The sequence below is a fragment of the Paralichthys olivaceus genome, chromosome 5, assembly GCF_024713975.1.
Source record: "Paralichthys olivaceus isolate ysfri-2021 chromosome 5, ASM2471397v2, whole genome shotgun sequence".
Taxonomy (NCBI): domain Eukaryota; kingdom Metazoa; phylum Chordata; class Actinopteri; order Pleuronectiformes; family Paralichthyidae; genus Paralichthys; species Paralichthys olivaceus.
Window position 1 is genome coordinate 16200612 of NC_091097.1, and position 17269 is coordinate 16217880.

Sequence of the window (17269 nt, forward strand, 5' to 3'; positions counted from 1 at the left end):
CACAGTTAAATGAGACAGTACTTGTCACTGCTCCCTGGTTGACAAACTGAGACACAATTTCAAACTTATCTTGGCTGCAAATTATTTTCTACAGAGTCGATTATGTTTGCACCCGGCATGTTGCTTTGTTTTTAAGTTTCTTTGTCAGTAAGATTACACAAAAACTACTGGGTGGATTTCCACGAAACTTTAGAATTAAAAAAAGAACCCATTCAGTTTTGCTGTGGATCCAGACAAAGGGACAGATCCTAGAATTTTTTTGTGTTACATTTTGACCAGTTTCCCAGGAAATAATTCACTGATGTTGATGACAAAATCAGGGACACTTAGAGAACTGATATCTTTGAGTGTGTGTGATTTGGTGGAGCTTGATAGTAATTCAAAATAGATATGTTGTACCTCTGAGAAAAAAGCAGATTACAGTATAGTCCAGTCCAAGTATAGTAACCAGGATCCTCTCAGTTACAAGTCAGCCTCTGATGAGGCATTTGATATCACACAATGTCATTACAAGGACCCCAGCTTACTCTGGTGATGGAGCACCTGCCACTGGGGAGCTTGCTGGTAATGCAATGCTGCATTGGAAACCACAGGCGAGTATACCTTTATCCATAGATCCTGGGCCGGTGTAACTTTTCACTTTGTGCCAATTTTGTGGGTTTCCAAGCAAAGCAGACTGACTTCAGACCTGTGATTAAGGCTCTGCTGTGTCACCGGGCCTCTTAGTGGAGCAGAGGAAAGTGGAAATGTGTCAGAGAGACAGAACAAAAGAGAGAGAGAGAAGTGGGAAAGCGGATGATTCACAGTGTGCGTCAGACGAGGGGACTGACTGGAAGTCTGGCAGCGCAGGAGAACATCTTAACCCTCTCAAGTGCACACATACACAGTCATGGTGTTTACAACCATCTATTCAGATAATGAGCAGCGATACAGGTGCTGCTGCGGCACACACCACGTTCACTCTGGAGTCAGATGACGGCCTGAAGAGAAATTATTTAAATGTACCGAGATTAAAAATAAGCAGGAAGAAGCAAGTCAGCATCTCTGATTCTCCCCATCTGCCAGCGCTCCCTCTCTCTGGCGCTTTGTCTCTCCACACACTTAAACTTCCTTTCTGTCTTCTCTGTCCCTCTTCTCTCCATCACTCTCCACCTTTTTTTTCTCCTTTTTGGTTTTATAGTCTCTCTCTCATCCTGATACCAGTCCTTCACTTGTCAGCTCTATTGATTAGCTCATGCAGGATTTACATAGAGTTCACCACCCTTCTAATAACCTGGCATGGTTCGGTGTTAATGTGCTTGTTTGTAGAAGTAAGAAAGACGGGGTGAAACAGGGAGAGGCTGACTGACCGTGACAAGCTTGACCAGCTTAAATATTGATTGCCTGTGCACGCGTCTGTGCATTTGTCTCCTTCTCTTTAGGATCCTGTCCACTGTGGGTTCAGACTTCGACCTGCGGACCCTCAGGGCTGTGCGCGTACTGAGGCCCCTCAAACTGGTGTCCGGTATTCCCAGTAAGTCAGAAGTCTTCGTCCGACGTGTGACACCTCAAAATGAATATACATAACAGCCTCTTTGTCATTCCTTGTTAGTAATATTTCAGTTTCAAGTTTTATTGGTTGATCAAAATAGCTCGAAGACGCATTTTGTGTCAAGGTTTTCTGCAGCTTCTGTGTTTCTCTGCATAATGCACCCGAAGTGTTCCAACCAAAGTGGTTCTCCTCTGCACTCGGCTCCTTTTTTAAATGTTATAGTGGCAGTTGTGTTCCGGCACCACTGCAGTGTTATTAATAGCTTTGACTCCACTACAGGGCTGAACAGGCAAACCAAGGCTTACTCATCACTAAAGTCACCAATAAGCTTCCTGTAGAAACCAAATTAAATGGTAAATGGTTGTATTTATATAGCGCTTTTCTAGTCTTGAAGACCACTCAAAGCGCTTTACACTACAGTCAAAAGGACACTTTGGCATGCAGATGGGAAGACTGGGGATTGAACTTCTGACCGGAGGACGACCGCTCTACCCCCTCAGCCACAGCCACCCCAAATTAGAGTTCCATTACAATGTGTGACGTGGCATGTATTTGAAAGTCACTGAATATTATTTTATATGTTGAAAACATATGGTTATCGTTTATTTCACCTCAACTAAATGCGTATTATTTTATGGATTATATTACATAATCATAGGTTCAATCCCTCCATCCATGAACCTGGTGGGTGATCATAAAGTGATGGTTGATAAGAGTAGTTTTCTAGTTTGACAATTAAAAGATCCCTGGACCTAATCCTCATGGTGCAAAATAACACTGAATGTGATGATGTACATCAGGTTATTCCTGAAATAATGTGCACACTGTTTCCTCCAGGCTTACAGGTGGTGCTCAAATCCATCATGAAGGCCATGATTCCTCTGCTGCAAATCGGCCTGTTACTTTTCTTCGCTATCCTCATGTTCGCCATCATTGGCCTGGAGTTCTACATGGGCAAATTCCACACAACCTGCTTTGACAATCACACAGGTAAAGGATTTTGTGTGTTACTGTTTGGAATGTGTGTAAGTGTTTGTTCGAGTGCACTTCAAATAGTCACAGTGCTAAATTTAGAAATGCAATTTAGCTCGATAAAATAAGATCCTCTGAGATAAATTGCTTGTGGTTCTTCCACTCCATTTTTTTTTTTTTCTCCATATGGCGATTGAGGAGGAGTTAGTTGGCTTATTTAGGAGCTTTTAGGAGGACTCTCAAATGTCCATACAAGTCAAGTAGGTTTGTCCAGTTTGCTGTGTCACAGAAAACTAACCACATATTAATATCATGTGCCCGCCTTCTGTTTTGAAACACCTCCCCACCTCCACCCATGTCCAGGTGAGATCCGAGAAGAGTTTCCATGCGGGACGGAGCTTCCGTCGCGGCTGTGTCCAGAGGGCACCATGTGTAGACAATACTGGCTGGGACCGAACTATGGCATCACCCAGTTTGACAACATCCTGTTTGCTATCCTCACCGTCTTCCAGTGTATCACCATGGAGGGCTGGACCGAGCTGCTCTACTACGTATGTACTGCTGAAAACATTTACTCACTCTGTGACCACTAGTGTCAATAAAGAGATAGGGCTGAGTTGGCTGAGTCCAAACCAGAACCCAGAACCGAACCACACCATTCTGTCAGTTGAAATGATCCTTCTTCGACTGTTTTGCCCTTTTGAACTATAATAACGATTGGTTGTTCATTGCCACAGCTGCTAATGTTGGCATTGCTAATTTGCTATCATTCCGTGCTCTGCGAGACAAGTGTGATCGCTGCTCTCTAACCCTTCACCTCCTGAGTAGGGCACTCGTACATGTTTACCATTTGCCTCAGCTCCGCTCTGCCTCTAACGTCTCTGAACCAGCTGCGTCTATTCTCCAGAGACATTCAAGGAATATATGTATTTTTGCAATGGAGCCATTTTTTCTTTCTTCTTATGTTTATAAAATGTTGTAAGTTGCAAGATGGCAGCGTTATAGCCGGGATATTTTAGCTTCATCTTTATAGACAGTGTATGCATGTTACTCATTATATTAAACGGGAGACCCTCAGCAATTAAACAGGACCTGATCCGTTTGGAAACATGATCCCAACATGTGACATAATCAGTTAATCAGTTAGTCATTATGTTGCAGTGGGAATTGTACAGAACAGAATTATTTTATCATGTGGACCCTGTTTTTTGAGATAATGCTTATGTTGGATGGGTATTTAAATTGTTGTCAAATTTGGACGCCATTTTGTTTGGATTAAACTGCCTCAGAATATCTGGAAAAATAATTAATATTGAGTCAAATGCAATTTAGACCTCGTGTTTCTCTAACATGGTTTCAACAGTCACATTCATATTTTCAATCTTTAGCCTGAACCTGCACAAACAAAGCAGCCGTCTCATAAACTAAAACGTAATTTTAAGTAAGTGTTAAGACGTCTGGTGATTTTCACTGGGCAAACAGTGCATTTACCCATTAAATCGGCAGCAGGTCTTGAATGGTGTCATCGCTCATGCCCAACACGGAATAGTTCCCTGTTGTCATTGGCAACGGTTGCCATGGAGACCAGAGGTAGATGAGGGTCTTTGAGTGTTACTGTAGTCATCTCTTTTCCTTTCTCCTCTTCCCCTCAGTTAATCACATTCTCCCCATTGCTCTTTTTTCTTTCTTTATTCCATCTTTTTTTTTTCTTTCCTTCTTATCGTCCCTCCTCTTGCCGTCTTCATTCCTCTCTTCCTTCCTTCCCCCCCTGTCCCTCTCAATCGCTGTCCCTCCTTCCCGCTGCTGCTCTATATTTAAAGGGCCTGTTCAGTCCAAGTTATTCTTGCAGCTGCTGGGGAGGGGAGTGATAAAAGTTTAATGGTATAAAAAAGGGTCTGCGGTACGTTGGGTACACAGCCGCAATACCAGGGAAGAAGGAAAGATGGAGGAAGATGGTGGGGAGAGAGAGAGAGGGAGGGAGGGAGGCTATATGAGAAAGAGAGCAGAATGTGGAGTTGAGTTTGGGTGAAATTAAGAATCAATGTAGAGTCTGATCTGGGACTTTGAGGAATAATGGAGGGATTGAACAGAGACAGGAAGAGAGTAGAGGAAGAAATAAAATGAACGAGCATTAAAATGAAAGTAATACGTTTGGTAAAAGCAGGAGGAAGCGTTTCGGAGGGCGATGAAAAAAGACAGCGAAAAACAATGAGGAGTGAACAAAGGAAATGGAAGGAGGGAGAGTCTAGAGAAGAGGAGGATGGTAGAGACGGAGAGGAAGAGAGCAAAGCATCATACATTATTTACTCTGCTCAGAGCAGCTAAATAGAGTGGCAGATATGCATTTACTTATTGAGATGACTTAAAGCAAAGTCATGTCAGCCCTGCTGTTGTTTATATTTCCAACAGCAGTGGACAGCACTTCTGAGTTCACGGGCCTCCATCTTTTTAATAGCCACACTCTCTGGGTATTAAATGAGTTTCAGGCAAATGTGGGAAACTTGATCACTCTAAATGAGAATGAGAATTTGAGACTGCTGATCGTGTAGAGTGCCTCCATGCAAATACTGTAAATGCATCTTAATTTAACAAACAGGCCCAAAAAATGACACCGGTGTTTTGTACAGGGGTGTGAAGACAGATTGAAACATGCAGTTAGTTATTCTACATGTCCAGCCTGCAGACTACTCTACACTGGTCTGGAAGGTATCATGTCTCAGTCGATCAAATCTTTGGTTGTCAGGAGTTGTGGTGAATTTCCCATTTCTCACTTTAATAATCTGTTAACCAGGTAATGTTTCCGTTGGCTTAGGTGCTGTTATATCGAGTTCAGGGGGAAGAGCAAAACATTGATTACCAGTGTGTGTGTGTTTGTTTCCAGAGCAACGATGCCTCAGGGAGTGCATGGAACTGGATGTACTTCATCCCCCTCATCATCATTGGCTCCTTCTTCATGCTCAACCTGGTGCTGGGTGTGTTGTCAGGGTAAGTGTCACAGTAAAGGTTGTTTATTTGTAATGTTTCACCTAATTTATGAAATATTAAACAAATGTGGAGTTTATTGTATGCGTGACACACTCAAACGACAAAATGTCGACATTAAAAGTAACCGCTAAGGTCGGGGTTGTGTGTGTGTCTGCAGGGAGTTTGCCAAAGAGAGAGAGCGTGTGGAGAACAGGAGTGAGTTCCTCAAGCTCAGAAGACAGCAGCAGATTGAGAGAGAACTCAATGGTTACCTGGAGTGGATCTGCAAAGCTGGTATGCACAAACATACACACACATAAAGAAGCTATTCATTCAAATATTTTGTCCCCAATTCTCAATCCATCAGGAATGTTTTAGACATAAATATGTTGTTAATGCTTCAGCTGCAGGAATTTGTGGCCTATAGCAACTGGAATATTATTATTTAAAGTGATATTTCTGAATTTTTTCAGTTGATCAGTCAACACAAAATGATCTGTCATGTGTTAAATAGCATTTTAGGGGGCTTTCACACCTACCTTGTTTGGTTTATGCCATTTTCAGTTTAGTCTGAACCAAATTACCGGTGTGAAAGGTGCTTCAGACCACAGTTTGGACCAATGGACCAAAAGTATTCCGACTAAATAAGGTGGCTTCAGTCCAGATCAAGTTCGGTTTGTTTGCAATTAGAAAGCTCTGTCTTTCGGACCAATTGCAGGAAGTTGAGACGGCATTAAACAGTGGAAGCCTTGCTGGTCCAGAATCCGAGCTCAGGCTCACAGGATAATTTATCTTCACCTCTCACAATATAGTGTTTGAATGATGAGATTGTTCGTTTGAACTCATGTAGAGTACTGCGCCAAGAGTTTGTGATGCTGGTACGTGGCAACAAAATGAAAGTATAGGTGATGACAACAGGACTATCTGTGTCATACAACAGTCTTTACTCCACTATCTGAAGTGCAACTTAACAAAGACATGAACCTTTGGAGTTTCAGATCTGAGAAAACGCCAAATTTACAAGAATAAATGTAGCTTTTGAAGTGGTGATGTCGAGCAGTTTTCAAGCAAGCTGACCCCTTTACAATCACAACCAAACAGTTGAATATAAGTGAACAGCCTTGATTAACATGGCTCTGGCACAGGATTAAAGACACTTGTTTGATGCTTGAGACCCAGCCCAGTTCCCTTTCTCTCCTGTCTCTCCACTGTGGCCTGTGTGGGGAGGGCAGTAAAGATGTGGGGAGGATAAGAGGAATGGAGAGGTGGAGGCTGGAAGGAGCAGATAAAGGGGCAGATAGAATAAGGGCAGACCTTTGATCATCTTGAAAAGACGATCTACATAAAAACAAGGAAGCTGAAAACAAAGAAGGGAGCGATGTGTTTCAAGGACAGGTGCAGGCCAAAGACTTTTAACTTTAATTAAATGAGAAATGACGAAATAAGATAGATTTATAATGTGGAAGCCGTTAAATATACATTCAGCTTTAGACTTGACACTGTATTGACATTATTATTTGTGTGTGGTTTGCAGAAGAGGTCATCTTGGCAGATGATGAGAATGAAAATGATTACGATGGTAAGAATTTGTTTGCGTGAAAGTGATTTTTTTTTTTTAATGCATGTACGTTTTTGCACATCCAGTAGTCACACGTTTTTGGTTTTTTTTTTAAACAGGGTCTCGTAGGAGAGCCACAAAGAACCATAAGAGCAAAGCTGAGCTGCTGAACCCAGAGGAAGGAGAGGGAGATCTGGCCGTAGGTAAGAGAGCCTCACACACACACACACACACACAAACGCAAACCACAGGTACATACAGATGCTATCTTATCTTGCATATCAGCATTACCTGACCCCGCTCTCCTCCCCCCTCCTTCCCTCTCCTGTCCTCCGCTGCTCTGTGCCTCTCTTCTCGTCTTACATTGTCTTTCCTTTCTCTTGTCTTTAACCCCTCTCATCCTTCACCTTTTTTCCCAGAATGCAAAAAAACCTTCACTGCAAACCTTAACTTATCTTTTAATTAGTTAATGGTTGGTTTAATAGTTCATTCATTTTTACCCGACAGTGGAAATTGTAGATTCTACACATGCTTATTCCCCCTCCTCCTTGCACCCATCTATCTATCAGTCTATACCGACTGCCTCCTCCCTCCTTCTCTCCACCAACCCCTCTTCTTCCAGTCTTTTCATCCAAAGTTTCTATGCAGTTATATACTGTATATTAGGAACTGCTCAAGTAGAACATTTTCATGAATTGGATTGTGTTACATCTTGTATCTCTTCCTGTGTTTATGGGACCAATGAGGGAAGCAGATCATCTTGTGCACCATTTTGTCTTTCCTAGATACTAAACGTGTCAATAACCCACATATGACTTCTCTGTTCAGATAATTATATAACATTTATCTTGCGTTCCCTTCCAGGTTCACCATTTGCTCGTGCCAGCTTGAAGAGCTCCAAGCTGGAAGGATCAACGTTCAAGAGACGCGAGCGCCGGCTGCGCTTCTTTATCAGACACGTTGTTAAGTCCCAGGCCTTCTACTGGACTGTGCTGTGTTTGGTTGGCCTCAACACGCTGTGTGTGGCTGTAGTTCACTATGACCAGCCAGAACCACTTTCGGATTTTCTGAGTGAGTAGGAGGGCATGGGTATACATGCATACTTAGGTGCAAGCATAGCACAGATTATCTCTGCAATATGCACAAATACTCTCATCGCAGATTACTGGAAGAGAGTGGGTGAGCAAATTCTTAAAGTACATGTGACTAAATCCATAACAGAGCACATCCAAACAAGCTCTGTCCTCCTCTTGTACACAGTTTAGTGTTTGTCTCTATCGTTTACATGTATATGGTACATACACAGACACAAATAGTATTGAAATGAGAAATAAGTTCAATATAAAAAGATAAATGTCAATTAACAGGGGAGGGACAAGATTTTGAGGCCTGAAGCCTTCTGCTTTCTGTTGTTAGTTTATATTTTATTTATGTTTATGTGTTATGTTATATGTAAGCAGTCCTTGTGGAGAGCAAAAGAGGCGAAACACATTGAAATGCATTAGCTTTTTATATTTATCTGCCTTCATTAGCAGATAGCTGTTATTATCCAAAATGTCGTCTGGACCTAAAACACCAACAGTAGTATAGTATACCTAAAACACTACCCTTCCTTGAACGGAAGCATGGAAGGTTGAAACCTGCAGGGATTGATGGTCTCCTCTCTCGTTTGAGCCTCCTCTCCTCCTCCTCACTTCTCGTCTTCCTCCTTCCATGTAGATTTTGCTGAATTCATCTTCCTGGGGATATTCTTGACAGAGATGTGTATAAAGCTGTATGGCCTGGGCAGACAGGCCTACCTCAACTCCTCCTTCAACTGCTTCGACTGCATTGTGAGTCACATACACACACAAACATGCCACATAAAAATGTGTTGAGTTGCTGATGCGTGCTCATCAATTGCTCGTATTTGTGTCAGGTGATCTGTGGTAGTATATTTGAAGTGCTGTGGTCCATCATCCAGCCGGGCACGTCGTTTGGCATCAGTGTGCTGCGAGCTCTCAGGTTATTGAGGATCTTCAAAGTCACCAAGTGAGTCAGTTACGATACAGTAATGTTATTTCTTATAGTTACACAGAGACATAATATTAAAGATGTCATATCAATCCAAAATAAAAACGTGTCTTCTGTCTGTCCGTCAGGTACTGGGCATCTTTACGTAACCTCGTCGTTTCTCTGCTCAACTCCATGAAGTCCATCATCAGCTTGCTCTTCCTGCTCTTCCTCTTCATCGTCGTCTTTGCCCTGCTGGGCATGCAGCTCTTCGGAGGACAGTCAGTGCTGTTTGCCTTCACTTATGCTAGCCCCCCCCCCTTTTTATAGTCTACATTTAATTTTCTGCTCAGAGATTCATTTCTGTTAATTGCCAAAGTCATTTCAGAGCAGTTTTTCAGAGCAGATATTTGTTGTGCTTGCAAGATGCTTTTTCATTTCATTTCCTGTCCCTCTCTCTGCATTCCTTCTCACACTTCTTCTTTCCAACTCTCACTCTCTCTATTCTTTTTTTCCCCCTGCTAGGTTTAATTTTGAAAATGGCACTCCTTCAACCAACTTCGATACCTTCCCTGCAGCAATAATGACGGTGTTCCAGGTGAGCAGAAGACAATGAACTGCAGAGGGGAGGGAGGGAGGGACTGGTGGAGGGAGGGCAGCAGAATGGTAGGAGAAGACGAGGACTGGATTAGGCGATTAAAGGACGAAAGAGGATTTGCAGAAGAGGGGACAATATAAAATGTAGAATTCAAGTTTTCAAATCTTAAATGTCATTAGTCAAAAAGAATTTGTAGTTTTGACTTTTGCATCTTAAATGAATAGATAATGTGTCTGGGTGTACAGTATGTATTCTATCAAAGCATCAATCAATCGTCAAATCACTAGATGTCCTTGGTGTGGGTGTGGCCTCGTCTTCCTATTTGTGTGTGTGTGTCTCAGATACTGACCGGTGAGGACTGGAACATGGTGATGTACGATGGCATCAAGTCTCAGGGCGGAGTCAACAAGGGCATGGCCTTCTCTGTCTTCTTCATCGTACTCACACTTTTTGGCAACTGTATCCTTCGACAGTGGAACTCACACATTACTACAATACTCCAATGTTTGTCAGCCAGTCGGTTACTTCATGTTCAAATAAATATCCGCATGCTGGATTTCCTTTAACTCTGTGTTCAGACACTCTACTCAATGTGTTCTTGGCCATCGCTGTGGACAATTTGGCAAATGCACAGGAGCTGACCAAGGTTCACTTCAGTCGCCACTTTTACCAACATATCTGCACTGTTTATTTTCTGAGTTCTAAAAGCTGCAGGAGTTATGCTCCTCTACTCCCTCTGTTTCTTTTATTGGCAATATTTCCCATCCAATTCATCTCTTGCTCCTCATGTCTGTCTGTGCAGGATGAGCAGGAGGAAGAGGAGGCTGCCAGTCAGAAGATCGCCCTGCAGAAAGCCAAGGAGGTGGCTGAAGTCAGCCCGCTGTCTGCCGCCAACCTCTCCATCGCAGCGTGAGTTTCTGAGTCTTCCTCCTGCGCTCTTGTTTTGATTGAGGAGATTGAGAAAGCAAAGTTTACTGCATTTACAAAATGAATTGTTCCGTGTAAGTTTGGACCTTTTCTTCATCAGGTATCGGTCTGATGCAATTATGCATCACAGAGAGGCTTAGAGAACGATTCATCTTCTTCATCTTTACAATAATAAGTCAATCCCTTCCAAATGTTTCTTTGACTCAGAATAAATGTTTTAACATTCATAGGACGACATGCACATTTTAATCTACTGACAGTACATTTAGAACTAAACTTAAACATGGATATAGATATTTTTTCTCCTCTCCTCTGTCACCTTCTCTTTCTCATATGCTTTTGTGCATACTAAAACACACACACACACACACACACACACACACACACACACACAAAGCCAGCATTGGATTGATCTGTGCCTGCCCTCCTCTGGTCAGGAGAGTCGGAGTCTTTGATCCCTTTTTCTCTGTGTACACAGGGGTCTTTCCTTTTCACTCCTGGTAAAGTTCACACACTCTCACTCATAGACACACACACACACACACAATCCACATAGCTCCGCCTGTATAAAAAAAAGCACAAGAGGTGAGCCCAAGCCACACACACGTACACGCAGTCCTGACCTTTACTGCTTTGATATATGTGCCTTTGGGCCATTTTATATCACACACATTATATCATACAGTTCATTCACAGATGCAAGGAACAAACGTGCTAAAGAGTAAAATTCTCCCTGCAGATCCTCATGATTTGTGTTCATCATCTTGTGAATCACACTCGTTGTTACTTTGTGTGCTGTATGTTGTGCACTTTACCGTGCTGTGTACATTTGTGTCTGTGTATCAGTAAGCCTTATTTTAGTTGGGAGTTCTATAAAGGTTAAATATTTATTTTTCAATACAATGCGTGTGTGTGTGTGTGTGTGTGTGTGTGTGAGAGAGAGAGAGAGAGAGAAAGAGAAAGAAAGAGTAAAAAAGAGAAGGCTATTTGTTAGTTTAATTAGAAATCTTCATTTGCATCCTGCAGCAAACTTGCATACCTCCACCAAGACCCACAGTCCCCATATGAAACCACATTTTTATTTTGATCTGCACTAAATTGTACACACTCAGAGATATTGATCCCCTAGACATGCCTGGTTATTTTAATATCAAAATCCATGTATGAGAAAACAATGTAGCATCGTTAAAGAAAATGGAAAAAAAAACTAGGATCTATGATCTGCTCCCCCGCTCCACATCCACACCAAAATTAAATGGGTTCTTCCTTGGGTTGTGCCCCACCCTTACACAAAATCTTTCGTTGAGTAGTTTTTCCGTAAACCTGCCAAATAACTAATAAACGCAGATGAAAACATTTATATTGCATATTTACATTGCTTGAGTATTTCATACTTTAAAAACCAAATACCTAAGTATATTTTAGTTCCACGTTTCTTTTCTATATTTTTAATTAAACTATATATCACAGTTCTGCTGATGAAGGGCTACAAGGTGCATCACATTCCAATATATTAGTTTTAATCTAAACCCCTCATTTCTGTACTTTTAAAAAGAAAATATTGAAATTCCAACATGATCTTTTTATCTTCCGAGCACCAAGCAGGGATTTTAAACTTTGAGACCAGTGGTGCATGAAGAATCTCTTAAGAAGATATTCTATGGTAAATTCAGGCCAGTCGTCTGCCATGAAAGTTACAGAACACCCATGGGAAACACTTGTAAGGCTACATAGCAGCTACATAGTAAATCAGTTTTTAGAAATGTTACTTACAAAGTATTTCAGTAGTTAATGGATTACAACTTCTGTGATATTTGTTTACTAAACTATATCTTTGTATGATTTGTCCTCATCACCACAGGCTTATTATTACATTCAATGCAATGAGCACAAAAAGTAGTTTGTAGTCGTAGTAGTTTATTTGTTGCAGTGCTTAGTGGTGTCGACTTTTAACCTCTGCTGTATTTTCAGTTAAATATCACAAAATACACAGTAAAAATACCATAAAACATCCTTCCAGTTAGTTACCGCAATTTGCATGGCATTGTGGGTAAAGTATCTTTTTTGGAAATTACAGTAACATACTAGTTGAGACATTTGCTGTAGTAAAGATGGATATTAGAATTAAAACAGGAGGAATTTGAATAAAAAGCATGGAATAGTAAGAGATTCAAATGTTTTAAATTAAAGACACTGCAAGCACAAACAGGAACATGAGATAAAACTCAGATCGAGGGGAGATCTTGTAAAAGATGCAAAGACCGAAGAGAACGGGGCAAGTTAAGTGTGTGATGCAAGGAAGATGAAATTTGTGATATTGCAAAAAAGGAGGATAATGAAAAATGAATTGATCAAGAGATGGAACAAATTGTAGAGGTTGAGTGTGCGTGAACTTCTGGTATCTGTGTGTGTCTTTGTGTGTGTGTGTGAAGGGTTGCATTCCAAAATGCCAAATCTTTTTGGCAAAAATGTCGCCAGATCTGTTCACTTTTTGCATTTTAGGAATGTATTTTGCAAATTTTAAGTTTTTACAGCGCAGTTGATTTGAACAGTGACCGTCTTTCAGTGCAGACAGGCTGTTTTTTTTATTAAGTGGTGGATGGACAGCCCATTTTGGAATGAAATCCTCCTTCTGTTTTTTCGTGCCATCTCACTCACCAGCTGTTTCCCTCCTCAGCAACAAAGTACACAGTGAGTGTCACAACGCTACCGACCCCTTTCTGGACTGGTATTTATTTATTTGTTTATTCATTTCTGAATACCTTCTGTTTATTGACTTTACCACCATCCCTCGCTTTCTTTTTGTGTTTTAGAACGCCCCCCTCTCCTTGTCCCCTTGTTCTTTACTCTGTTTATGAATCACATACTTGGCTTTCTTTAGCTGTCCTTTGTGTTGGCTTATTTTTTACGAGTACATTTTCTGTTGCCTGCACCTCGCAGTATGGCTGTTGCTTTACTGTGGTTGACTGTTGGCCGCGAGAGAAGTGGGAGTTAGAGTTGATTTACCGGTAGAAGTTTTGGAGGGTAAGACAAGAGGTGGTCACTGGCTGTTTTGGGGTGTTTCTGCATCACGTAGATTAAATAACTGCTCCGTCAATCCAGCCAATAACACATTCTTGTAATCATCGTGACGAGCTCAATGGGGGGTTTTGGGTGCCATTTTTGTTCGGGTAGGTTAATTATAGGTCGTCATAACAAATTCTTACCTTGCCTCTGTTATCCACCATTTTGTGTCCCTACATGGTTTATCAAAGCGAAGCTGTCCCGCCTCGTGCTTTGGCAAGCTGTGTGGACACCCAAAACCTCGATCTGTCAAGCTGCCTTGTTATATAGGTCCAGCCAAATGACCCTTTAAATGTCTGTGGCCCCTAGTGTGTCTTTATGTCCTGGCTATTTTACGTACTTATATTTTGGTGTTGGTTTTCACATCCCTCTCATGTCTGTGTGTATATTTGCGCAGCAGTGTGTGTCTCAGAACGGCTCTTTTAACGCTGCCAACCCCCCTCCTCCCTGTCCACCCTGTTCCGTTTTTGCAGTAAGGAGCAACAGAAGAACAACAATAAGGGAATTAATAAGTCGGTGTGGGAACAGCGTACCAAGGAGCTGAGGAAGCAGACTCTGGCGTCCAGCCGAGAGGCCCTCTACAACGAGCTGGACCCCGACGACCGCTGGAAGGCAAGGGCAGGGAGGGAGGAGCAAAACAATGTAAAGGACAAGGCAAACAAAGGCCCTAGACTTGTGGTATCAGTGTACACAAGTGACGGCAAATATACTAATGATGTGATGGTGATGAATTACATGTTTATCTGGTGTTTATTATGTGTAGTTTATTTATTAATGGTAAATTTCCCATCAGTTATCAGTGTAATTACTGGACAATGCCAAATGTGCGCTGGTGTATAAGGGCCATGTTGAAGAAAATAAATTCTGAGATATCAAGAATAAAGTACTAAGAGAATAAAGTCATAATTAAGGTGAAACTTAGACATAGACACTTCTATTCTAATGATAGGCAACATTATAAGTTTCATACACAATCTTTTCAATGATTTGTATGATGATGTGGTGCTGATGAGCCAAAAGCTCAAGTATTATATTAAGAAAATAATCCATAACGCTTAATTTAACACAGCAACATGACATGTAGCCTAAAATTATGATTTTATTTTTTACTCGTTATATTATGAAATACTTTTATATTATGACTTACTTGTTTGTTTGTTTTTTTAACATGGTCCTAATACTCTTTAGTGCAAATGTGAATATAATCTATAGACTAGGTCTATCTAATATAATGTTTTTTCACTTTTGTCCACCTAGAAAGAATAAAAACTTCTCTTCTGTCTTCTGTATCTTCAATCTTTCCCCCGTGGCTGCCTCTCCATCCTTTGCTCTCGTTGCAGGTGAACTATTCTCGACACATCCGTCCAGACATGAAGACCCACCTGGATCGACCCTTGGTTGTCGACCCCCTTGAGAACCGGAACAACAACACCAACAAGACCACTGCCAACAATTCAGACCTCTGCTTCAGCCAGCACCATCCCGCCGACGAGCTCCACAGACAAACACGCCTCCACGAACATGCTGGGGAAGTAGGTGGGGGTGGTGGTGGAGGTTCGGGTCCAGTCAGACCTCCCTTACAGCGGGGTGAGTCCACAGAAAGCAGGCGGAGCCGTAAAGGTGAGCACCACCACCACTCCTCGCACGTCCGACTGGATGCCACGGTGATACCTGGGCCAGGCTCGGAGGAGAGGCCTTCGAGACGCCACCACCACACCCGCAGCGGGAGTCGAGGGGGAGGGCAGTCAGAACACAGGAAGCCCAGGTCGCATCGAAAGATTGCCGCGGAAGGCGAGGACGGCGGGGGAAGTGGTGGAAAAACGGGGAGGCACAAGAGCAAAGGGGTGGAAGGAGGTGGAGAAGGAGGAGAGCAGGAGGGAGCTGGCGAAGGCAGTGAGAGGAGGCCAAGAAGAAGTCGCCATGGCAACCAAACAGAGGGCGAGGGGAAGAGGATGTGTCAGCATAGAAGGAAGTACGTCCATTGCACATGGAAATAAGATTTAATAAATAAAATATTGTTGGATTTTCACCAAACTGATGTTTGGATAATCTCATCTGTTGTATGCTCCTGTCACTTCTCTCCATTTCACACCATTTTCTCACCATTCTCCACTCTCCTCTCTTTCTTATCTTTTTCCTCTCACTCCCTCTTTTCCAGGGATTGCAGTGTCCCCAACCTCTCTACCACACGGCCCATCCAAAAGAGCCTCTCCAGACAGGACAGCCAGTACAGCGAGGATATGGACAACCTCATGAATACCAAGCTGGTCTCTGGCTCCACCCCGCCCAGCGAGGGTCACCCCATTCCAGTTGCCAGCCGCACTGTGGCCCCCGGCTATGGATCTGCCCTCCATCTTGCTAACAGTGGCACTCACGGGAGTTTGGTCACGTTAGATAGCTACGGGAACATCGGACATAGCCGTGCCAACAGTGTCATCAGGCTGCCCCACCCTGACTACACAGCAATAGACATGCCAATTTTTCCATCCACCAATGCCATACTGCAGGGTAACAGCAACATGACTCAGTGTTTTGTTAACTCTCTTTTTTAACTCTCTTTTCAGCTGAAATAACAAACACTCATTCTTCTTTACCCCATTTGTTCTCCCTCCTACTCTGATCCAGTCAACAAGAACGCCAACACGGAGCCTCTGCCAGCGAAGGAGGACAAGGACGACGACGACGATGAGAAGGGAGGTGAAGGAGGACCCAGGCCCATGCCTCCCTTCAGCTCCATGTTCATCCTGTCCACCACCAACCCGTAAGTAAAACGACTGCATAGGTTGATACACAGGAATACAAACCTGAGGTGTTCACCCAGTATTCATTTCTAGAAAATACTTCATACTTCTTCAACAATCCAGATCTAATGGCGTCCTTAACACAAACAGAGGAGGGGAAAAAATGTCTGTCTGCTCTTAGGTTTCGACGTGCGTGTCACTACGTCTGCACCCTGCGATACTTTGAGATGTGCATCCTGCTGGTTATCGCCATGAGCAGCATCGCTCTGGCTGCTGAAGACCCCGTCTGGCCTGAATCTCCTCGCAACAATGTAAGACATTCGCTGGTTAGGTTTTTTATTGTGGTGTCATATGCAGCCCTCCAGCCAGACCAGTGAATAAAAACTAAATAAAGAAACAATTAAAGTATGCCTTTGTTTACATTAGTTTTTGTTTCACATATTAATTTAGAAAGTGGACTAAAGACTTTTGTATGACATACGTACGTTCTGTCATCATCACCTGTATGGGTTTTCTTCTTCTAGCCAATTGGTCCGAAAGTCAAAACCTACCATGTTTCAGTTTCTGAAGTCTGAAGGTGTTTCAAATGAAGCCTGAGTGAGAAAAACTTCAAGTTTAACCATCTCTCTCTCTTCATACAGGTTCTACGCTATTTTGATTATGTCTTCACTGGAGTGTTCACATTTGAAATGCTGATAAAGGTAATGATATTAAGAAAAAATGATTTACTCCAGAGAACTTCAGGTCAAATCAGACATTTTCATTCCACATTGTGGCCAAACTGCATCATAGTCACGCTCTCATCTTCTCTCGTAGATGGTGGATTTGGGGTTGGTCTTGCACCAGGGCTCTTATTTCCGGGACTTGTGGAACATCCTTGACTTTATAGTGGTTAGTGGTGCTCTGGTGGCCTTCGCCTTCAC

General features: G+C 42.5%; 1 protein-coding gene across 11 annotated transcripts in view; it reads left to right on the plus strand.

The window, feature by feature from the left end:
- The window catches only part of cacna1aa (calcium channel, voltage-dependent, P/Q type, alpha 1A subunit, a), an 87290-nt gene that overhangs the window by 29236 nt on the left and 40785 nt on the right, over positions 1–17269 (plus strand). For 9 of the 11 annotated variants that reach the window (XM_069525274.1, XM_069525273.1, XM_069525268.1 and 6 more), the window contains exons 4-26: positions 1422–1513; positions 2369–2521; positions 2867–3054; positions 5385–5488; positions 5646–5761; positions 7002–7046; positions 7145–7228; positions 7890–8096; positions 8745–8857; positions 8944–9056; positions 9167–9298; positions 9543–9615; positions 9957–10074; positions 10194–10261; positions 10418–10524; positions 13220–13270; positions 14079–14247; positions 14946–15577; positions 15764–16113; positions 16231–16366; positions 16528–16657; positions 16988–17047; positions 17163–17269. In XM_069525274.1, the coding sequence (XP_069381375.1) occupies positions 1422–1513; positions 2369–2521; positions 2867–3054; positions 5385–5488; positions 5646–5761; positions 7002–7046; positions 7145–7228; positions 7890–8096; positions 8745–8857; positions 8944–9056; positions 9167–9298; positions 9543–9615; positions 9957–10074; positions 10194–10261; positions 10418–10524; positions 13220–13270; positions 14079–14247; positions 14946–15577; positions 15764–16113; positions 16231–16366; positions 16528–16657; positions 16988–17047; positions 17163–17269 (3348 nt within the window). The remainder of the gene's footprint in view (positions 1–1421; positions 1514–2368; positions 2522–2866; positions 3055–5384; positions 5489–5645; positions 5762–7001; positions 7047–7144; positions 7229–7889; positions 8097–8744; positions 8858–8943; positions 9057–9166; positions 9299–9542; positions 9616–9956; positions 10075–10193; positions 10262–10417; positions 10525–13219; positions 13271–14078; positions 14248–14945; positions 15578–15763; positions 16114–16230; positions 16367–16527; positions 16658–16987; positions 17048–17162) is intronic. The other 2 variants (XM_069525270.1, XM_069525272.1) reach the window with 2 other exon arrangements.